This window comes from Macrobrachium rosenbergii, chromosome 51 (assembly GCF_040412425.1).
Source record: "Macrobrachium rosenbergii isolate ZJJX-2024 chromosome 51, ASM4041242v1, whole genome shotgun sequence".
Taxonomy (NCBI): Eukaryota; Metazoa; Arthropoda; class Malacostraca; order Decapoda; family Palaemonidae; genus Macrobrachium; species Macrobrachium rosenbergii.
The window spans coordinates 826,384-850,553 of NC_089791.1; the positions used below are offsets into that span (position 1 = coordinate 826,384).

Here is a 24,170-nt window from a genome sequence, read left to right on the forward strand (position 1 = left end):
TATTCTCTGTCTGTGATACTCTGCATCTGCCATTTGCATACAGAAATATCTCCTGTCACGTATGTAACCATCAGATCTGCTTTCCTGTATCATTACTCGGCATTTATAACAACCCAGCTGATTTGAAGACAATAATGCGATTCAACTGCAGAAATTCTCTGCCAACTCTTAACGTGTAATCTGAATAAAAAGGGAATGCTTGTAAATGCACTTAACATGTGTACGACTAGAGACGTCAGACAAGGTGATGATGCAAGGAAAATTTAAGACATCTGTGAAAATGATGCAAATCATTTTACCTAAAGGGCTTATGTATAAATGTCTGAAGGGATTATGTATAAATGCCTGAAGGGCTTGTGTATAAATGTCTGAATGGCTTGTGTATAAAGGTCTGTAGGGCTTATGTATAAATGTCTGAAGGACTTATGTATAAATGTCTGAAGGGCTTATGCACATATGTCTGAAGGGCTTGTGTATAAATGTCTGAAGGGCTTATGTATAAATGCCTGAAGGGCTTGTGTATAAATGTCTGAAGGGCTTGTGTATAACGGTCTGTAGGGCTTATGCATAAATGTCTGAAGGGCTTATGTATAAATGTCTGAAGGGCTTATGTACATATGTCTGAAGGGCTTATGCATAAATGTCTGAAGGGCTTGTGTATAACGGTCTGTAGGGCTTATGTGTAAATGTCTGAAGGGCTTATGTATAAACGTGTTAACACATCCTAAAAATGTAGGACTTTGACCCAGAAGAGGAGCGCTCACCAAATTTTCACAGTTGTATTCCTTTTCTGTAAAATACTGATAAAACTGCTTCCGATTTTCGAGGCCAGGGATATGACATGTCACTCGATGTTCTGCTCCTGGATCTGGAAAAAACAAATGGCTTCCACGTCGAATTTCTATCACATTTTTATTTACAAATAATATCTGAACAATTAAAAATACACTTGATAATTTTATGCTCCTTTTAAATTATCATATCTACAATAATAAATACCTTTGATATCGAATTTCATATGATCTTTGACCCCAGAACTCATTCAGACAAGTACATTAGTAGAAAGCGAGAAAGAATAACACTGAAAAAAGCTATAAACGTATTTCTGATGATGATACAAGCTACAAAAAATAGATTTTATAGAATAACTAATTTTAGGATGTATCACGGGCTCATTATAAGTTCGAAACATGCAACCTCTTTTAGAAAAATTTGGAAGCTTGACAAAGTAATTGTAAAACGAATACCAGCATTAAACATAGCAATGACCAAATATAGTAGCAATTCTAAAAACAGATAATGCTAAAGCATATGTGGATACAATTGTGACCTTTAACAGCTACAAACAAAAGCAAAACAAGACTAAATAAACCTTTTTAAAAGTCGCCTCTTCATAATGGAAACAATGGTGTTTCTTATGTAATACCGATAAAAGAAACGAAAACATTAACATTTTAGAGCAAAGTTAAAAAGAAGAAAAGAGTTTACAATATTCTGCTGTTTACAGTCTTTCCTGCATCATATAACTTATTTCTTTTCCAGAGAGGGCGCTCTGCTCATAATGGGAAAGATGAAGTCTGCAATGTCAGTCATTTTGTAAGACATCCATGCTTATTCCAGTATCTACATGAAAGGAAACCTTTAATTGTTACTGCATAAATGTGAATTTACTTTAATAAATAGTGACAACAGATAGGTGAAAAAGCAGTTTATATATGAGACTGAAAGTTACAAATATTCGGATCGAAACGTACCAGGACGAGGTTGGCTTTTCATAGGTTGACCGAATGTTTCTTCGATAGGCGAAACTTTACACAGGCAGTATGACGCTGATCGATATCTGTTAAAATATCAGTAAAAGGCTTTTGTTTTAATTCATATGCTACACTTTTTTTTTTGTTACATTTGGCGTAGCGTTTTACTTTTTAACGTTTAAACCAACATCTAGCTGGTTGTAATGCATTAACGACGGCAAGGAAAATATGCAACATATTTTTGCATTATACAAAAAACATTCCATAATAAAACATACTTCGTTCAGACTAAATCAGAATTTCACTCTATGCGTTTGCTATGAAATCTTTCAAGAGCTGTTCCAACAATAAGATTCAGTGTATTTTTACCTAAATTGGGGCCTGTAATTTGGATTTTAATAAAAAAAAAAAAACAGACATACTAAATCATATAATGATTTAGTTCATTCAACTGTCAAAGAATCTGAAGTAAAACGTGCAAATTTAATTTAGAATGCAACAAATGCATTCACTATAAACACAAAAATGACTGACAAGTCATCACAAGATACTGTTTATATATATATTTTTATAAATTCTGCTGTTCGCCCTCTCTGCATTATTTAGTAAGAATATCATTCTAACAAAGACAGGGAGGCGTCCCCGTCGAAGCTAAGAGACTGCGACCGAGGACAGTAGGCCATGTTTTCAAAAAAGTAACATCTTAGTAGGGAATAGGTTAGCATTAGAAGCTCAACCAATAGGGAGGGCTTTCACCAAGTAACCTCTGGTGATGGTGGTCTTAAGCTTCCTTTTTCCCTGTCCTATGCATTCAGCAATGTCTCTGTCAATTTTTCAGACTGCCAGGGGCTATGGATGGACATTGGACAAGCAGTCTGCCCTGATCTGACCTCACGCGAGCAGAGAGAGACCTACCGTCGTGAAACGAGCACGCATCTGTGCTCTGAGCAACTCTATCCTTTGTCCTTTCCCATCTGTTATTTTACGCATTGAATCGACAATAAGTGTTCTTCGAGAACACTGATCGGCAGTTGCATTGCTCAAGCAACCTACATAACAATAAGTCTGGAATTGACAAGATTTTCGTCGATTTGCTAGTATCTCTTCCACTGTACTTAAATTTTTCCATTGTTTCCCCTTCAGCCACCATTTACAAGAGAACCTGGTATAATCATATTTCTTTTATGAAGTCTAGTATATGAATAATGATCATTGCCTAGTGAATTGCATAATCTATTCCCGTGCACTAAGTAGGAATTAGGGAAAGTCAAGTTTAAGTAATTTCAGGCAAACCTTGGATCCTGATCACCATTGTTTGGAAGAGAAATATCCGTTACCAATACTAAACTGCGTATGATATCCGCTGGAGTACAAACATTTGTTGCGTTATATTTTTTTATGGAAGCTGGGGAAAATTGACTGTGTCAGACGTTGACAAAAGGTTTGTGTAATTTCCTTGCTATCACAGCACATTCTTTCTTTGTTGGGACTAGGTGGGAGTGAAAGGGTTTAATGTAATTCCTTTGTTACAGAAGTAATCCATGATTCCATAGGTAGTTCCGACTGGCAACCTAATCCAATTAAGTAATTGTCTGTCTTTTAAGGGTAACTTTCTGCTTCAATTGACAGTTTACGTGTGTCCTTGGCAAAGCAGGGCTACATAACTTACATTAATTAATTAAGAAACTCATCAGCCAAAGCCCACACGTAACACTGGCAATCTTGCTAGGATTCTAATTAATTTAGAGAGAAAAGAATCAGGAATCAAATTAAACCATTACACATCACTTTCAGAGAAAAGTCAGATCATATTTAATTTCAAGCTAACTCTTCCAAAACAAGAAGACAGGACAAGGCATAATAGCAATAAGAATACCATCTTTATAATTAAGAAGTTAGCGTAGGTTGGGAAGTGTGCACTGAGAGCAGCTAATTTATAATTTACAATTTACAAACTTTTACAAGAAACGTTGCCGAGTTCGGACAAGCTGCCACCCACATATTTCCCAAGGTCATTGGCCGAGTTATTGAGTCATATTTAATATTTTGCTATTTTCCTCAGCCAAGGATTAATGCATGATATGGGTTTTTGAACAAGTTAACTATTGCTCGACAAAGAACAGAGAAAGTGTGCGTGATGTCTCTCTCATAGGTAGGGAGGACAAAATTTGCGAAGTTCATTGAATTTCGAAAGCAGTAACCGTGTTTGTCACTCCGACAAGGCCCCGAGCGAGCATAACAGAGTAATAAGTTTTCATATTGCAGGAAGCATATTAAAATTCCGTGTCATTGATATAGCAAGCAAACAGCAACTGTTAATTTCATTATTTGCAAATTTAAGTAACGTAAATTCCGACCATCAGGAAGTCACAGATCCATTCCTTTTGTGTCCTTGAACCCGTAGTGGGCATGGCGGAAGCGAACAGAGATTAATTCCACGCAAGAAAGAAAAAAAAAGAGGAAAAGGGTAGCTCATAGTAATTTCATTTTCCATTTCCTTAACATAAAATCCATTCCATTGTTGGTGTATTTAGTTAAAATTTGTATTCCTACATTTGCTTCATTCGTTTTGTGAGAGGAATTCGAGTGCTTTGTGTGATTCCAGTGTAAACAAACGCCGCACTTGAGACATCGTGTATTCATCTGCCGAGACTGCTCCTAGATGCATTTTGTTTTGAATTTTGCTGCGTTATAACAGGATTTGTCCGACATTTTGGAACCCTTGTTAACCGCTCCCCATGTCCGCCATCTTAGCCCTTAAGGGATGGCATAATTTATCAATGTGCAGCACCCCAGACCGGGGAAACTTTGAGGTCGGAAAATTTTTTTTAAAAATCACATCAATGGAAAGAGAGTGACACGTACATTCACACTGTATAAATAAAAAAATTCCAAAAAATTTTCCCTACCTTTCACGAGAAATTGAAAATGACTATTTACAACCCCTTGTGGGGCCTCATTTACAAGACAATCATAAATTTTACCAACTTTTTATATGTTTTTTTCTAATAAATAAGTTTTTGGGATTTTGTAAAATTATTATCACTGCTCACACAATATCAAAACAGATAAGAAATAAAAGCAGTAACAAATTTTTTGCATATTTGTTGTAAAATATTCACGTAAGTTTACGAGAAGGAAGATTCAGTAACTTTTTTTTTACTTTTACATGCTTTTTCTAATATTTCTTTGCAATTTTCTTTGTAAAATTACATTTACAACTGGCATACTATCATAAAAGACGAAAACAAAAAACAACAGCAACCCCTTCGTATATTTACAAGCAAATTTACACAAAGACTCATGTGAGAGAGAGAGATGCAGTACCTTTCCCCTTGAAGTCACATGCACTACTGATACAAGCCTAACTCTCACGTCTGTATAAAAGTTGCCATTAGTGAATTTATAGCATATAGAAGTATTGGCACCTTTGTTTCGAATCATTATTACCAAACAGTGGTGCGTAATTCTGCTTCACACTCAAGCTCAATCCGTCCACCTCCACAAACTTGTTTTACTTCACACTGAAGCTCAATCCCTCCACAAAGGGTTAAAACCTTTGTTGTTATTGTCTGTGTGATTGGTTGTGGGGGCACCACAGTCACCATAGCGCTGCCTCAATTGCCACTTCGGGAACTACTTTGTTTGCGTAGTAATCCAACTCACAAAATCTTAGACAGAACATAGACTTCAAGAGATAGGAATTAGATTAGGATCCCATACAATACGTAAAAACCAGACATAATTTAGCCAGGTAATGATAGGGCTTAGTTAGGAAATATACAACAAAAAGTTCCTATACAAATCCACTGTTGTAAGAAATTATATGAAAGAAAAGAACTTATAACTTTAAATCATACTTCTCAGAGTAAGACGTACGACTCAGGCCACAGGGAAAGTTACGATTGCTAAGACAATCCCCTAAAATAGCCCAAGAAGACGTATCTCCAAATAAGAACCCTGCCAGTGTGCAGTTATAATAATTTTACTTATTTTCTCAGGCAGCACGAATTTGCTGGCTGAATTTCTCTCTCTCTCTCCCTCTCTCTCTCTCTCTCTCTCTCTCTCTCTCTCTCTCTCTCTCTCTCTCTCTCATATATTCAAGTAAGCATTCAACCTAGCCTCCGAGTGTAAGTGCACCAAATTCATAGAAAGAATGGGCAGACACCAGGATAATTAATTAAACTAAACCAATTAACCAGAACCACCTCGGTCCCACAAATAGATGAGGACACATTTAAGATTAATTACAGTTAGAAACTGTCGGTCACGAGTGAGGTCTTTTACCCAGACCTCAGCAGAAAATAGACTTTCTCCCTCTGCAGGAAAAGGGAGTAGCACAGCAGGTACTGGAACTAGTCACTCACGATGGCCTCAAAAGCCACTACCATTTATTCTTCCTTTTCCACAGTGCCACTAATCTGAGGTACTGTCATAAACTGAATAGCTTACACCCTTCTCTCTCTTTTACCTTCCCTTTCTCTCCTACTGATTTGTTACACTCTGCTGGGGTAGAGTGCATTTTCCCCTTAAACACAAACTAGTTTGGCTCAAGTAAAGGGGTTCCTGGGAACGCACTGGCACCATAGTGCCATCAACCAAAGAAGGAAAAAAAACAGCAAAAGGGACACAGAAGAAAAGTCCTTTTGTGCTTAAGTTCCACCAGTACATAAAGATACTGAGTGCCACCAGTGTGACCTTTATACAGCACACTCAGCCACAGTGCCACCTTATTGAAAGGGTGCCACATCACTGAAGAGTCACTCTAAATCTGAGGGACACTTCCTTGCTGCCCAAGTACGTCCGGTCAACCCAGATAGACGCCCTTATCCACCAGAACCATGGCATTAGAAGTCTCACAGGATTGGACCTTACCAAATGGGTTAAGGAACAGCTGGATGACTTGGCCAAGCAAGAGATGGAAGAAAGACTGGAACGGCGGAATTATGAAGCCAAACAGAGGGCGTATGAGGAAGAACAGAGGAGGTATGAGGCTGAACAGAGGCAGCTGGAAGATGAAAGAGAAGAAAGGAGAAGACAGCATGAGTTAGCCTTCAAGGAAAAGGAGCTTGAGTTGGAAAAAACTAGGAAGGAAAATGCCGAAGCTATGGCTAAACACCAAGCCTCCAACCCCACACCTGCTGCACCAAATGCTCCTATCTCGAGCATTATTTCCCTCATCCCCAAGTGGACTGAGGACAAGCCAGAAGCATGGTTGGAGGAAATAGAAGCACTCTTTGATAACTATAGCACCACCAAGACAGAGAGGGCCTTAATGCTAGCCAAGCACATGGAGGGAAAAGCTAAGGCAGCCCTTCGCTCACTGGAGAAGAGTCAGAGAGGCAACTTGGTTGAAGTGTGTAGAGTCATCACAAAGGCCTATGAAATAACCCCGGAGCCATGGGGACAGCGGTTCCAAGGTCTCGCCAAGGAAGTTGGCTGGTCCTGGACTGAATAGGCCTGTCGCAAGACCTAGTGTGGTACCCGCTGATTCGACTCCTTGTCTTGCACTACGTTTGAGGACCTCTTCAATCAGACCATGCTGGAGGATCTTTACCAATGTGTGCCTGGGCCCCTTGTTGTATATCTAAATGATAAGCAACCCACCACCCTTATGAAAGCCTGCCGCATGGCCAATTCATGGGAAACCTTTAACCAGTCTCACAGCACATCTCAGCGGCGCATAGTGCCCCCAGATACCTTTCAGGATCGACTCACCTGAAGAATGGACTGCCTAGCAAGCCTCCATGCACCCACTGTAAGAGGGTGGGACACAATGAAGCTGAGTGCAGATACAAGCTCAGCACTAACAAGCAGCCTCCTACGAACAGCCAGAACTCCTCTCCCTCAACATCCACGCAACCCTCTCCACCAACCGTCACCGCAGGCCACCGAGCCCCTACAAGGGGCCATTGCCGAACCTGTGGCGCTGCCAGCCACTACAGTGCTGGCCATCCAACCTGTCATCATGTTCCCACCACCAAGTTCGTCAACCTCATCAGCACCTCCTTCTCCGCGGCCGGGCCACAAAATATCCTTTACACCGAGGGACTGGAGACCCAGTTCATCTTGGTGGCCCCCTTAAGGGCTCTAGCCTGCCCTTAACCCTTCCAGTCACGGTAGACACTGCAGCAGATGTTAGCCTGATCTCCAGGGCCCAAGTGCCAGCCAGTGCCACGGTTGATGAGAAAACCCAGTGGGAGATGAAGTGGATAGAGGGCCACACCACAACCACAATCAAGCTCCAGGCCACGACACCTTGGGACACGCTACCCCACCGCCCTGGTGTGGTGGGTGGAATTCAGCCCAGAGTGGATTTCCTGTTGGGTTGGGACCTCCTCTTGGGAAGTCCTTCCCCAACACCACTTTGCAGCCACGCTACCTCCTCCATGGAGGCCCAGACTGTAGGAGAACCCCACAAAGAAAACCCACCGTCCGCCCACCGAAGTGGTCAGCGGAAGGGGCACACACCAAAACATTCTCGGCCTGGTCCTCTCCATTCATGAAGGGGTGGCCGCAGGCAAATTCAAGCCGTCTGCGAGGTATTGCACCACCGGACCCCTTGTCAGGCATGCCTGATCCCCAGCTGCTGCCAGTGCCACTTGCGAGCACTGAGCAGCGCCACGCTCCGTCCAGCATGGACATTGAGCCATCAATTAAGAAGGACCCTGTGCCAGGTCAAAATCATGAGGCGGATCCTCCTCCGGGAGATCTAGGATCCCTCATGGCACTAGTTGTGGCAACCGGAGAGCCTCCGGCACCCGACACTTTTTCTTCACCAAATCTGTCCCCAGAGGTTGAACCCCTGGTGGACCAAACTGTTACACCTTCTCTGGGAGACCAGGAACTGGCTTCCTCGGACGCAGAGGTCGAGATCGCTCTTACTCCGGTTGTCACAGCAGCCGGAGTAGGGAGCCCTCCTGTAGCTTCTGATACTACCCCTGACTGTGCGCCTGCTAGCCCTTCTGGCCTTTCCCTAGAGTCGGTGCCCTCATTACCTCCTAGGTCAGCCATAGAGGAACCCGAAGAAGAAGAAGAAGGGGCGGAAAAGAGCCCAGTAGTTGCAGAGCCATGAGCTCATCCTGGCACTAGTGCCTTCTCAGCACAGTGCCTTAACATCTTAGAGTGATCCTGGCCCCTTCCCCAGAGGAGGTAGCCAGAGTGATCTCCACCATACAGTAGCCTAGACCAGATTAAGTACATTGGAATAGTAACCTTATCACTCACACCTTCCATCAAGCCACAATAACCACATAAGTACAGGGTAACTGAAATCAGACAATCTAAACTATTGTGAAGAGAGCCACCACACTCATGACATGCATGGCCTAAGACCTCAGTGAGGCAAGCATTTATCATATGAGGCAAACCTCATGTACCAACCAGTAATTATCAGTTGTAGTGCAGACAACCTTGTAATTTAGCCAGTTCATTGCCCTTACATTGGTGCTATGGCCATGTTAGGATAGGTTAGGATAGGAGATATCATAAAATGTACTATTTGGCTAGGTCTAAAACATCACAATTATAAGAGGTAGCATGTAATAACCATAAGCACCTTTAAGTACAGTTAGGATTCTGTAAGTAAGTGATTAAAGCTCATGTCCTTCTACAGTTAGGTAGGTCCGTAGCTAGTTAGACTGCATGAGACAAATCTGCTCAGGGGAGAAGAGTAACATAATAGAGGCGAACAGCTTGCTTAGTACAGGCCTTCACACCCAAAAGGGAGTGAAGGCCTTCTTAAGGGGAAGAGCTTTTATAAATATTCTGCTGTTTGCCCTTTCTGCATTATTTAGTAAGAATATCATTCTAACAAAGACAGGGAGGCATCTCTGTCGAAGCTAAGAGACTGCGAGCGAGGGCAGTAGGCTGTGTTTTCAAAAAAGTAATGTCTTAGTAGGGAATAGGTTAGCGTTAGAGTCCTCAACCAACAGGGAGGGTTTTTACCAAGTAACCTCTAGTGAAGGTAGTCTTAATCTTCCTTTTTCCCTGTCCTATGCATTCGGCGATGTCTCTGTCAATTTTTCAGACTGCCAGAGGCTATGGACAGACAATGGACAAACAGCCTGCCCTGATCTGACCTCAAGCTAGCAGAGAGAGCCCTACCGTCGTGAAACAAGCTCGCATCTGTACTCCGAGCAACTCTATCCTTTGTCCTTTCCCATCTGTTATTTTACTCATTGAACTGACAATAAGTGTTCTTTGAGAACTCCGATCGGCAGTTGCATTGCGCAAGCAACCTACATAATGGTAAGTCTGGAATTGACAAGACTTTCATCGATTTGCAAGTATCTCTTCCACTGTACTTAAATTTTTCCATTGTTTCCCCTTCAGCCACCATTTACAAGAGAACCTGGTATAATCATATTTCTTTTATGAAGTTGTGAGAGGGTGCAAAAGAGAGAGCAGGTAGACATTGACTGCTAGTTTATTAAGGGAGTAGGTCGCTTATAAAGCGGCGTGCAGACATCAGTACAAAGACATACAAGGACATACAGGTGACCGACGTCCTCCTCTTGAGGCAGCCTAACGACACCCAGTCGTTCTTCCTATGGAGGGCCAGCCGGAATGCTTTTTTGTTACTCTCCAGCACGAGGAAGGGTCCCCTTTAGGGCCTGGTTAAGGGCGGGCGGACGGCGTCGTTCCTGATGAAGACGTGGATGGTGGAGGACAGACCGGGAGGCATGAAGGGGGTTGTCCTGTCAGTATACGTCCGCTGGCAGGGGGCGAACTTTCCAACCACGTCACGGGTCCTCTAGACCGTCAGGTTGTGGCGATCCCCCATGATGACCCCACCCAGGACTACGAGAGACTCCCTGTAGACTTTTTCTGCTGCGGACGGGTCACCGTTGGCTCTGGGGGCGGTCCTCAGCCCGAGGAGGATCAAGGGCAGCTGGTACTTCCAATTCTCGGCGGTGCAGCGGGCCATGAGGGACGCCTTCAGGGACCTGTGGAACCTTCCATCAATCCGTTGGCCGCGGGGATGTAGGCGGTGGTGCTGTGGTGAGTGGTCCTCAGCAGGCGTGCCAGGGCGGTCCACAGCTCGGACAGGAAGGCTGGGCCCCTGTCCATTGTTATATGGTCTGGGACACCGAACCGGCTGATCCAGCTGGAGAAGAGGGCCTCGGCGCACGCACTGGCAGTGGCTTCTTCCATGGGCGTCTCTTCGGGCCACCTGGTGGAGCGGTCGACGACTGTCAGAAGATACCTGGCCCCGCCTGATAGGGGAAGGGGGCCTACCACGTCGACATGGATGTGTCCGAAACGCCTTCCTGGCTGGGGGAAGTTGCCCACCCCCGATGATGTGGCGCCCTACTTTGCTGGTCTGGAACTGGATGCACTGCCCCGCCCAGGTCGTCATGTCCTTCCGTATGCCATGCCAGATGAACTTCTCTGCCAGCAGCTTGGCCATCATCCTGCCGGAGGGGTGGGACAGCCCATGGATGATGTCGAAAACCAGACGGCAGCGGGAGGTGGGTACCAGCGGGCGGGGGTGGCCAGTGCTTACGTCGCTCAGCAGTGTTGGCCCCCCAGGGGCTAGGGGCACGTCCTTCCACTTAAGCAACGTGATGGCGGTGCGGTAAGCTGGAACCTCTGGGTCGATACGTCCGAACGCATTGTTAAAGCGCCGTAGTTAGTCCGTTAGGGGTGTGGGTAGTTCATCCAGCCAAGACTAAGTCGCCGTTTGGGTCCGTTAATGGCTCCGGGAACCACTCCGGGGTCACCACTGTGAGAGGGAGCAAAAGAGAGAGCAGGTAGACATTGACTGCTAGTTTATTAAGGGAGCAGGTCGCTTATAAAGCGGCGTGCAGACATCAGTACAAAGACATACAAGGACATACAGGTGACCCGAGGTCAATTGTTCTCAATGTGAAACAGGACAGGTATATACAGATAACATGACAAATAAAATTAACAGATTAGACACAACAATGCTCTGACACATGTACAATACAAAATGGCACAAATGAGTAAGTAATAAATGTACATTTACATATATAAAACATGGCTATGTACCCCGACCTAAGGTCAGGAGAAAAAGGCACCATAGAAAACAAGAGGTTCATTAAAGAAAACCCGTTGAGCGGGGACTTTACAAAGTCTAGTATATGAATAATGGTCATTGCCTAGTGAATTGCTTAATCTATTCCCGTGCAGTAACTAGGAATTAGGGAAAGTCAAGTGTAAGTAAATTTGAGGCAAACCTTGCATCCTGATCACCATTGTTTGTAAGAGAAATATCCGTTACCAATGCTAAACTGCATACGATATCCGCTGGAGTACAAACATTCGTTGCTTTATATTTTTTTACGGAAGCCGGGAAAATTTACTGTGTCAGACATTGACTAAATTTTCATGTAATTTCCTTGCTATCACAGCACATTCTTTCTTTGTTGGGACCAGGTGGGAGTGAAGGATTTTAATATAATTCCTTTGTTACAGAAGTAATCCATGATGAAACTCATCAGCCAAAGCCCACACATAACAATATATATATATATATATATATATATATATATATATATATATATATATATATATATATATATATATATATATATATATATATATATATATATATATATATATATATATATATATATATATATATATATATATATATATATATATATATATATATATATATATATATATATATATATATATATATATATATATATATATATTCAGTTAACTTACTAACAAATTTCAGGGTCTAGCACAAAGCAAGGGAAGAAGGAAAATAGAAATGAGATAAGAGTAACAGATAAATGACTGAACACTCTCCACCACACAGTACCTCTAGTCCTTTAGCAAAGCTCCTTGGTTGTAGAATAAAATGGCTCTTGCATGTTGGCAAAGTTGCATGACCTAGATATAGTTAGAACTTAGCCAGGGAGTGAAAAGTGATAATTCGAGAGAAAAGTGCAAAATTTCTCTCCATTTGTATAGTGGAAATTTTTTATACTGCTCAGCGAAGAAGGTAGTATCTGGCAACGACTCCGTTTCCAAGGCAATTTTCGTGGGCCGACAAAGGGGTGCTGGTGTGCAGAGAACTGCCACCACCAACTCGTTTTCATTGAAGTCTAACTTTGTTTGCAGGAGAATTAACATAAAATTTTTTGAAAATCCTAGTCACTGCAAATTGTCATTTTGTATTTTGAGTGTTAGTAACTTTGCATATTCTCATTTGTAAATTCATTTCAAGCAGACAGTCATAGTATTTCATAAACAGAGAAAGTTTGTGCTTAATTTGATGGCACGAATCTCTCATTCGCCAGCCGTGTCTGTTTTATTTTGATCTGTGAGAATCGTCTCACCACGCACTCTCCACTGTAACTATCATCCTAGCCGTCATGTTGGATGAATTGTCAACTTTCATCCACCACTAGTTGTCCCCTGGCATTGATGTAACCCCCTTTCACACAAACACGATCACAGTAAATCTTACAACGTCATTTATTTTCATTTAGGTCACATGCAAGCCATTTTATTATGGTAGTAGAGTAACATTTTTATCAACCATGGCAATTCTTTAATAAGAATCCACTCTTTAATAAGTGTATTCATTCATTAATGATACACCCAATGCGACTGAGATAAGCATTTTAACTCTTACTTGTAAGTAATCATTATTAGTGTAAACATTTATATGTGTTCAATGTTAGGTAGTATAAACCATCACTTTACTATTTACCCTGAGCAAAAGAAAACCAAACTTAATTTACAAGTATAAGCAATTAAATACTTGAAGTCTGGTCAGCTAAAATTAAATATGAGATCCTCGCAAACCCATTCATACTTATACTTCATTATATACAGCGTTCACACGCTTTCTACTTCAGTGGTACTGTCCATGTCCAAGCTCTTCGAATATTGTGTATCGAGAGCACATTTTACTCGATTCCCCAGGATGATTCTACACCCCCAAATCCCATAAATCCACTCCCCACCTGCATATCATTTTCGCAATGTCTTATTAGTTCTTTGCAACCATATAATTAATTGCCATTCTTCGGAACAAATTGCCATTCTTCGGAAAAATTTGCCATTCTGCGGAACAAATTACTGTTCCTTGGAACAAATTACTGTTCTTCAGAAGAAATTGGTGCTCTTCAGAACAAATTGCCGTTCTGCGGAACAAATTACCGTTCTTCAGGATAAATCACCATTCTTTGGAACAACTTCCCGTTCTTCGGAACAAATTTACCTTTCTACAAAACAAATTACTGTTCTTCAGAAACACCAGAACCGTTATCTTGAACAACAAAACCCGTTCTTCGGAACCCCACCTCTGCACTCGCAAAAGAGTGATTGTCATTTGTATGTTAACTACAGAGCACTTTCCATGCTGCAAAAAAGTTTAGCGTATTCCGCCTAACTTCACCGGTTCACTGCGCATTGAGTGCCCACAGATTTTGCACTTCTTGGTAAGTTTGCACCATGTTACCACAACCATCCACACTGTGAGTACCACATATCCGGCCCTCTGGACCACTGCACCTTAGATGCCACCGCCAGTAACTGTGTTCCATAACACACCTGCACCTGAGCCTCTTGGCAACAAGTGCCACCAGAGTATCCCTCACCTTACTTGCACTTTAGGTAACCCATTTGGGCCCTTGAGTGCCATCTACTTGCTCCAAGGAACACTCCCAGTGCCACCCCTTTTAGTAGGGAGCACTGCCCAGTATTTGTAGGCCCTCGCCCAAATTACTACAATTAGCATCCGGCCAGGTGCCACCCACCAGTTCTCCAGAACGATCTCGCACTTAGTGCCAGTGCCACCTCACAAAGGTGGCACTCCCATTTACTAGTGGCACTGCCCACTGGCCCACACCATTGCATAACCACACCCCGCCACAGGCAGAGTGCCAATTTCCAGTCTGTGCAATAGCTGGCATGATCTAACACAGACCTACTTTTAACCTTGCTTGTTACCTTAGGACCACAACAACCTCAGCAACATGTCAGCCGACGACTACAGAGCCTTCCTGGAAATTGGGAAGGAGTTAAAGCTTGGGGGAGGAGTAACTGAACACGTGGGTCCATAAACAGGTAGCTCCCACTAAGAAGGAGAGAGAAGCAGATAATAAGGAGAGAGAAGCAAAGGAGGAGAGGGAGAGACAGGAGAAAGAAGCAGAGGCAGAGAAGCAAAGACAGTTCGAACTAGCCTTCGCCCAGGAAAAAAGAGCCCTCACTGAATTAGAAAGATAAGAAAGGGAATTAAAAAAACAAGAAAAGGAAAGCCAGTGCAACCATGAGCTAGTGCTTGAAAAGTCACTCCAGGAGAGCGCCATGGCACTCATCCAACATAGGGTCGAGCATCCCACTCTGGCCACTCCACAATCCGCCCTCAACAGCATAAGCTCACTAATTCTGAAGTGGAATGACACTGAACCTGAGACCTGGCTCGATCAAATGGAACGCATCTTCATCAATTTTGAGCCTACCACAGCAAAGATCTCCTTGATCCTTGGCAAACACATGGGCAGCAAGGACCTAGTTGCTTTCCACTCCTTAACCAATGACATTCAGGGGGACCTTCAAGAGGCCAGGGAGGTCATCATCGAGGCCTACAAAACTACCCCTGAATGCTGGAGACAATGTTGTCATGGCCAACCAAAGGAAGTGGGTCAAACTTGGACAGATTGGGCCTATCATAGAACTCAAGCTGTTAAGCGTTGGCTGGATGCCGTCAACATCACAATGTCTGAGGGCCTCCTAGAATGAATGCAACTGGAGGATTTTTTCTACTGCACATCGAGTTCCTTGGCTACTTACCTAAGCGAACAACGTTCCACCACACTCGAGGAGTGCTGCCACTTGGCTGATGATTGGGACACTTATCAACCTTCTGCCAATTCCCTAAATCGGAAAGTCATCCTACCCACCAAGTCACACCTCATTGCAAGCCCAACCAAAGAATGGGCCCTCTTCTAAAATTCCTGTTCGCACTCATTGCAAGAGGATGGGGCACTTGGAATCCCAGTGCCAATCTAAGGGAGAAGCCACTGCAACACCACCCCTGATCAATCCAAGAAACGACCTCAACCTTCACCAGCTCCTCAAAAGGACTTTAGCCAGATTTATTGCGCTGCATGTAATGGCCATGGGCACTCCATCCTCTGGAAGAATTGTCCTGGCAAAGCAGCTGTGCCCTCCATTGCACTGGCAGTTACCAATCATCAATCTCTAGGCACCCCAGCCGAGGGCTCTATATTTGTGGTACTTCCTCAAGGTAGCTACCCTGCATGCCAGGTCAAGGAATTTGAAGATGCTGGCGTGCAAGTCTCCCTGGTAAGGGAAGACAAAGTCCTTTACGGGGCTAAAATTGAAACATAAACTCATCACCATCAAGAGTATTATTCAGGTAAAGTTGATTCTTCCAACAATTCGTTTAAGGGTCACCAGGCCCCACAGGACCAAGCTCTGCACACTTTCAGTAGCAAATTACCTTCCTGGAGACTATGACCTCTTCCTGGGACAGGACTCTCTGTCCCCACCTAACTCAATTCGACCCTGGGGTCCTGACCCCTCAGTCTCCATCAGGCACAAATAGTCCTCACAGACCTGCCTCAGAACCACCACCAGTGCCACCTGAGCGCCCTCAGCAGTGCCAGACTCCATCCATCTCGGTCATTGAGCCCTTACCAAATTTAATTCCCATGCCTGGCCCTGCCTTAGCGCCATTGCCAGAGCATTCCATAGATCTCCCTTCAGGAGACCCCAAATTTGCTTCAATTTTCCTGCCAGTGCCACACTCTGTTCATCCCAAACATTGAGCCAATTCCAAATTTGATTCCTGTGCCTGGTCCTGCCTTAATGCCAGTGCCAGAGCACACCGTAGATCTCCCTTCAGGAGATCCCAGTCTGTCCCCCCCTCTCTTTGCCCGGCTTGGCCCCCACTACCAGTATCGGTAAGAGAGCCAACCTGAAGTTTACCAGGGTCCCTTCTGCATTCCCCCTGACCTCAGCGGAAACTCATCCCCTGGTGGGGCCTCGCAACCCTTGCCTGAGTTGGTCATTGTAACCTGCGAACCTCGCACACCCACAAAGACTTCTTCCTCTCTTTCCCAGTCTTCAGAAGATTAAACTTTGATGGAAAATTCTTCCATATCTCAGCTGGTTGCAGAGCTCAAGGAACTATGACAGCAGATGGCAGGAACTGTTGGCACTGCCCTTGCTTCAGTTGTTGCAGCAGCTGGAACAGGTGGCACTCCAGCACCTCCCTCGGACTCAGGTTCACCGATTCCTCCTAAAACATCAAACATCAACCTACAAGAGGTTCAAGGAAGAAAAGTCAGAAGCATAGAAAGTCCAGGTAGCCTACGAGAGACATAGTGCTCTCACGGCATTTGTGCCCCTCTGGCAAAGTGCCTCACTTTAGTTGAGTTCCTTGGCACCCAACCAGAGTCAGATGCCAGATTACTCCCTTTACTCTCCCTCTTTGTGAATATATAACTTACTTTTCTCTTGCAACTTTAATCATTTGTAAATTAACTTTGAGCCTTGTAACCACTAACCATTTACCTCGCCTAACTCTCTACTTAACATCACACTCTGACTACTGCAGATTGTTAACCACCAGACCCTCCGGCACTCCAAGTCTTTAACCTTCCTTTCATGCAATTACTTGCATAACAAATTTTAAAACCCTCTAAAGAGAAAATAAACTGTATATCACAGAGCCACTAGGCCCTGATGACACTAGTGGCACACCTGGTGCAGTGCACCACATCAGCAAGGTAATATGGCACTCACCAAATGAGTAGCCACACGAAAGTCTAAAGGCTTTTTAGATTTGTTTGAAATTGTACTTTATTTTAGCTAAGTCAGGCCTCTACCCTGACAGGCAGAAATCCTCCCTAGCCTGTATGCATGCAACACTGTATTTGTAATACCTAAAGTATCACTATTATATCATTTGCATAAGTGGCTTAACCACAAGTTATATCCATTTTATAGTACAAGTTATGCAAAGTAGCATTAAACTTTGCAAGTGGTGCCTAAGTATTCATACATGCCAACCCAACAGTTGTTCATTATTAAAAGCAATCACCTTGATATAGTTTTAATCTAACATGCTTTGCAAAGGCATTTTGGGCTGATTTGCAGACATTCACACCCGAGAGGTGTAAAATGTCTACTTGTAGGGGGAGCTGCTACAAGTATTCACTTCTTGGCATCCCTTCATGCTCAAACTCAGGGCAATAACACCAAGATCAGGGACCACCCTAAAGATGCCTCCCCGTTAATTAAATTTTGCCCATTAAATGGGTTAGGGTCTGCACTCTCCCTCACTAAGCGTTAGCAAAGCACTTAACTTAAGGTGTATTTCCCAAGACACTTATTTTTCATCCAATCCCTCTCCTTCCCACACAGGATCTGTGTTCCCAGGACACCTAAATTACTTGGGACTATGAAAGCCAGCAAGAATGCAAGGTCTAATAAGGGCTGACACCAGTGTGAGGAGAGAGATGCAGCCAGTAGACTGAACTAGTGACATGCCTCTGAGCATGACCTCCGAGCTCTCACTCCGATCTCTTTTGTCTGGCCGTTAACCTTACCATCCGAGTGCTACCATTCATTGAGAGCCATTTTATTCTACAATTAAGGAGCTTCGCTAAAGGAATAGAGGTATTGTGTGATGGAGAGTGTTTGGTCATTTATCTATCATTCTTATCTCATTTCGATTTTCCCTTTCCCCTTGCATTGTGCTAGACCCTGAAATTTGTTGGTAATTTAACTGAATATATCCTGACGTTACTCCTTGAGCCTTCACCATTCTATGTAATAATTAGATTGTGTTTCGGTTCAGCCACTGATCATGTTCCGCTGTAGAACATGCATCCTTCTGTGCCCCTACTTCCATCAGTCAAGCCTTCAAGATGATTTTATTTATGCCTCATTATTAATTGAGTGGCACTGAAGTTTGTCTGTTGTTAATTTTAACCTGAAAGTGCCAAGAGCCTAGCGTACACGGCTCCCTGTAATTTATTCTTCCGATTCCTGTAATTAAATGTAATTAATTCCGACCCAGAATTTCTCTCCTGAGACCTTCCCCTATTGAATTCTCACTTAGATAACTTTTTCGTATTACAACGTATTGTTCCCAGTCAGAAGCATCCCCAAGAAGGTAAAAATTGCAATTGCACCAGTACTCATAAATATATATATATTTATATATATATATATATATATATATATATATATATATATATATATATATATATATATATATATATATATATATGTATATATATATATATATATATATATATATATATATATATATATATATATATATATATATATATATATATATATATATATATATATATATATATAATATTTACAATATTTACAGATTGAGTCTCGTTGGAGGGATGAAAGAGGGTTTATATTAAATCACTGCCAGAGGGGCCAAAAGAGAACACCAACCTGTAAACAAAATAAAAGTGAAAGTGAAGAACTTACCTTATTGTACCAATTTGATAAAAGAATAGAAGGTCGCCATAGGAATGAGTCAATTGTTACGTTACAATGAATTTATTTACACATGAAGCAATCAAATGAGGCTAGAACAGAGTATCCAGCAGGCAATCAAACTTAATGAAAATGAAAATTATGGTGATATGAATGGCACGTCTCAAATTGGAATGCATGATAAGGCTTGTGATAATTTCCATAATTGGCTTTGTGTGCAGCTGGTTTCAGGGATGGCAGTATTCTTTAAGGATTTGATTCACAAGGCGGGAGTTCGACTGAGCAGAGCATGGTTGAACTCCTGGAAAAGAGGCCTGGGTTAGCAATCTAGCACAAATAATTTCTCTCACATGAACCTATGCACTATGGAGGAATTGATCACTTGAGATACTTGAATTAATTGGCCCTTAATTTACACTATGGAGGGAATAATTGAGTACTTATCACTGAATTGAACTGGATTGGTTTCAAAGCAGTCATGGGGTGATTTACAGGCTGCTTGGCTCATAGGTTAGCTTAACAAAGGGGCTGCGTTTTAGGAGAATGAAAATTGAGATTTGGAGAAATGAAAAAAAAAGAATTTTGCGGAGAGATAGGAGCTGGCTTATTGACTAATTGCGGTCGATGTACCTGGAGCCTGTAGATGCTTTGCACTTAACATGGAAGCTTGGCTGATTAACATGATTAGTCTTCGCCAATGAGAGATGGAAAAACAGCCGTGTGTACAGGTTGTTGGTTGTGCGCAGAGTGCATGGGTGTGAGAAAACCAGAACGCTCCTTCCAGATTGTTTTGCTTTAGAGTATAGGTCTCAGTTGATCTGCAAAAGTCATACAGCCAGCAAAAGAGTGGAGAAAATTGGGTCTTATGATTAAGTACTTGGAGGTTAAGTTCCTATCTGCCTCACAGCCTGGATTCGCCTATAACTCTAATGAGGGGCCTCAGCTACTAGACACGTGAAAGGGGGCTCAAAAGGGGTTGCTATTGTACTCACTTCCGTTCAGGTGTGGAGAAGGATGCGTTCTTAGTTCAAAACCAGTGCTACCCTACTTTTCTGCCATGTTGGCTGGCCTAGCATTCAAATGAGAAGTGCTTTTAATTAAAAACTCAAATTATTTTGACTGGCTAAGAGGGAGGAATGGAAATACGTGAAAGGTCCCCCCCTTTCGGGCGTGCAGGTCTTGGCTGAATACCTATTCGTCCCGGCTAGTTAGCTAGCGTCCCTACGTGAGATGTACTTTGGCACTGCAATAGCTAAGTGGACCTACCTAACTGCTAAGAGGGGTACTCAGGTTGGCTAATTTACGTACTACAACAGGCCTAATCTATCTAAGGGTATAGACACTTCTGCTAACTGTCTCTAATGACAGGAGAACTCTACTCCTAGGCAAATGCACATAGTAAATATTTAACCTAACCTACTATCCTAAGACTCTGGCACTGAACAAGTTGGCACTGACTAATGGCACACAATGGATTATGAGTTATGCAGCGCTTTATGATCAATACAAGCAACAAAATTAAACATGAGTAACCTGAAGGGTAAATCATGGTATACAATTAAGGAAGGTATCAGTTTGAGTCTGGAATGGTTTTGAAGGAGGTGTTAGGAGTTAATTTTACTGGGGCAGAGATCACACAGGCTACCTCCTCTGGGCAGGTGTCAGGATCACTCTGAGATGGAAGCAGCACTGTGCCAACTGGGCATGAGGGCCGAGGAGAGCTCGTGGCTCTGATTTGTTAATTGGATTTCTTCCACCCCTTCTTCTTCTTCTTCGGGAGCCTCCAAGGTCTGGCTAGGCCATTCCTAGGAGGTGATGAGTGTACCGACTCTGGAGAAAGGCCAGGAGTGCCGTCAGGAGCAGGATCAGGGACAGCCTCAGTAACTACAGGCTGGTCTCCTACTTCAGCTGCTGCGACAACCGTTGTGAGAGTAGAACCAGCGTCTGCGTCCTGGCCAGACAGTTCCTGGTCGACCAGAAAAGAGATAATGTCCAGGCCTGCCACAGGGTCATCCCCAGCAGGTGGAAGGGAGTGGGAAGAAGAAATATCAGGGGTCAGAGGCTCACAATGGGCGATGACTACATTGGTGAGGTTGGGTGGATCTCCCATAGGAGGATCCGTATCAGGTTCTGGATCCGGCACTGGCACTAACTCGGGGCCAGGCACGGGGATTAAGGTTGATATAGAGATTCTGGCCGAAATAGGCGGAGCTTGGCACTGACCAGTGCTCGCAAGTGGCACTGGCAGCGAATTGGGTTCAGACAAGTCTGAAGAGGGACCCGGGGGTGCAAAACCCCTCAGTGTACCTGGAGTGATAGGCAACAGAGATTCCTGTTTTGGAATGAGGGCCGAGCCTCTTGGGTTGGTTGTGGATAGGGTGGCCGGTGCGGCTAGCTTGCTGGGGCACTTTGACCATCTTTCTGAGTGCCCTCTTATGTTGCAGGTCCTGCAGTGGTATTTGGTAATGTCCCTTCATGGTGAGGAAGGAGTTTTTGGTGGCCATCCAGTTGTGAGCTTCACGGATTAGGCCTGGAATGGTTTAGATGCTTGTGGGTTCGGTTCGCTCTTGAGCGAATGGAAGGTTGGGCTTACGGTGGCACAGCTGTCACAGAGGCTGTGTCCCACTCAGGAAGTTTTGGCATGGTCTCACTGGCAGAGGCAGTCAGGCAACAGAGTGGCTCTGGGGATGTCTCGTCCTAGCAGGAATTTCACTCCGTGCCGAATATGTTCCACCATGCCAAGGCGGTGAATTTCGGTGCTCCAAGGGGTGATCACCCTGAGTTCGACTGTGGGAACGGTCAAGGATTGTCCATCTACCCAAGTTACCGTCCACCTGGTTTGCTTGTCTACGGTGGCACTGGCTGGCACTTTGGCCCGATCAATCAGGCTAACATCCGAGCCAGTGTCGGCAGTAGTTGGTAGGTGCATTGGTAGGCTAGAGCCATCCAGAGGGGCCACTGAGACGGACTGAGTCCAGACCTGCTCAGGATGAGACCTTTCAGGCGGCACAGCCAAGGAGGCTGTGGCACTGATCAGGTTGACGTACCTGGGAGGTGTTAAGCGAAACTTGTAAAGTATGATATCTATGAATCATTGTAAGAAAGCAGTGTTTGTATGCTGTCTGTTCTATCTAGATCTGTAATACAAACTCCTGCAAGTTTACAGAATAAAGCCTTGTGTCAAGATGTGACATTTCTTTTTATGTAGTGCCCATAAATGATTATTACCAGGCTGGGAACCAAACATGGTGGCACTTACGTGGGATTAAAGGTTAAGAACTGTAAGTTACTCTAAATTTAGCTAAGTCATGTTTTTGCTCTCCAGCTGCTACTGTTAGTATAGCCTATAGCTAGTCAGGCTAACTCCAACGCCAACTATCGAGCTAACTGATGATAACTGTCGTTGATAGGCCTACCTGGTTATGCCTAATGTTATGATGGTAAGCTTAGTTCCTGAAGTCGCCAGTCTTTGGTATCGAGGTAATTTAGGCTACCAAGCCTTGATTGCTGAAGAAATTCTAATTTTGCCTAGTCTACTTACCTAGCCTACCTAGTGATGTGCCTGCCTCCAAGTACCCTATGTTGGTCTAACTTAACCTCTTAGCCTATACTAGCCTATGAACTCGAGTTGAAATTATGTCTCTGAAGGCTTAAATCTAGTAATTATTAGTCTAGTCTGTGTTTGCTGACTCTCTGCTGCCTGATGGGCTACTACATATAGACTCTGATCTTCATGATTCAAGTTTTTCTGTCTGATCTGACTACCTAGCCTAGCCTAACTTTAACAATGTCTGATGATGAAACTCAAAATCACAGTGCCAGCAGAATTGTACCTGGTGTTAAGCCACATCAACAATTTAGTCTGTCTTCTAACATTCTTGAAAGCTGGAAGATATTTAAACAGAGATGGGACACTTTTGAAACCCTCTCTGAGCTGCAAAAAAAGCCTCGGAAAGTGCAGGTTGCCCTCTTTCTGCACACCCTCGCAGATGACGCTCTGAAGGTCTATAATGGACTCCAGTTTACTACTCCTCAAGATGCCAGTACTGTTACGAAAATTTGATGAATTCGTTGTTGGTGAAGTTAACGAAACTTAAGAACGCTTCATTTTCAACAGTCTCTGTCAAGAGGAAGATGAAGGATTTGAAAAGTTTCTTTCTGATTTGAGGTCGCTAATTAAAACTTGTGGCTACTGTGACAACTGTTTAGACTCTATGATAAGAGATCGCGTTGTCTTAGGAATAAAAGACACCAGTGTCCAAAAAGACTTACTTAAGGTTAGAAAACTTACCTTAGAAAAGTGCATTGACATATGTAGCCTAAAGCTGCTGGAAATGCTTCCTTTAAGAATAAGGTGCTACGTCCTGAAAGTGCTGAAGTGCATAAAGTGGTTTATCACAAAAAGCATGGTACCAAGCCATTTAAGCCTATGTATCCTAAAAATTTTCCTGTAAATAATTCTATCAATAAAGAATGTCTGTTCTGTGGTCAAAAGCATGTTTTAAAGAAGGACATGTGTCCAGCTTATGGAAAGAAATGTAGTAGATGTCTACAAGCAAATCATTTTGCTCTGAAATGTCCACTTTCTGTAAATAAAAATAATGCTAGATCTTGTGCCAAACAAAAGGTTAAATATAAACAAGTACATCAAGTTGATGATAATGAATCTTCTGATGCTGAATGGGTGAATTATACTGAATCTGTTGATGAAGGTAATTCTCTGAAGGATATCAAATGTTGTATGCTAATGGATGGTAAAAAGGTAAATTTTCAAATTGATACTGGTTCCACTGTCAACATTTTACCCGTAAAATATGCTCAATATGTTGAGAAAACTAGCAAAGTGTTGTCCACTTGGCAATAAAAGTAAACAAATTCCATTAGGTATATGTAGAAGGAATATTGTTAATCCTAAAACGCAAAGAA

At 43.1% G+C, this 24,170-nt stretch overlaps 1 protein-coding gene across 1 annotated transcript in view; it reads right to left on the minus strand.

The window, feature by feature from the left end:
* The window catches only part of LOC136833520 (uncharacterized), a 29,008-nt gene extending 26,264 nt beyond the window's left edge, over window positions 1–2,744 (minus strand). The window contains exons 1-2 of the mRNA XM_067095747.1: window positions 2,670–2,744; window positions 765–929 (exon numbers count right to left, since the gene is read on the minus strand). Of these exons, the coding sequence (XP_066951848.1) occupies window positions 765–929; window positions 2,670–2,744 (240 nt within the window). The remainder of the gene's footprint in view (window positions 1–764; window positions 930–2,669) is intronic.
* Window positions 2,745–24,170: the final 21,426 nt, after the last annotated feature.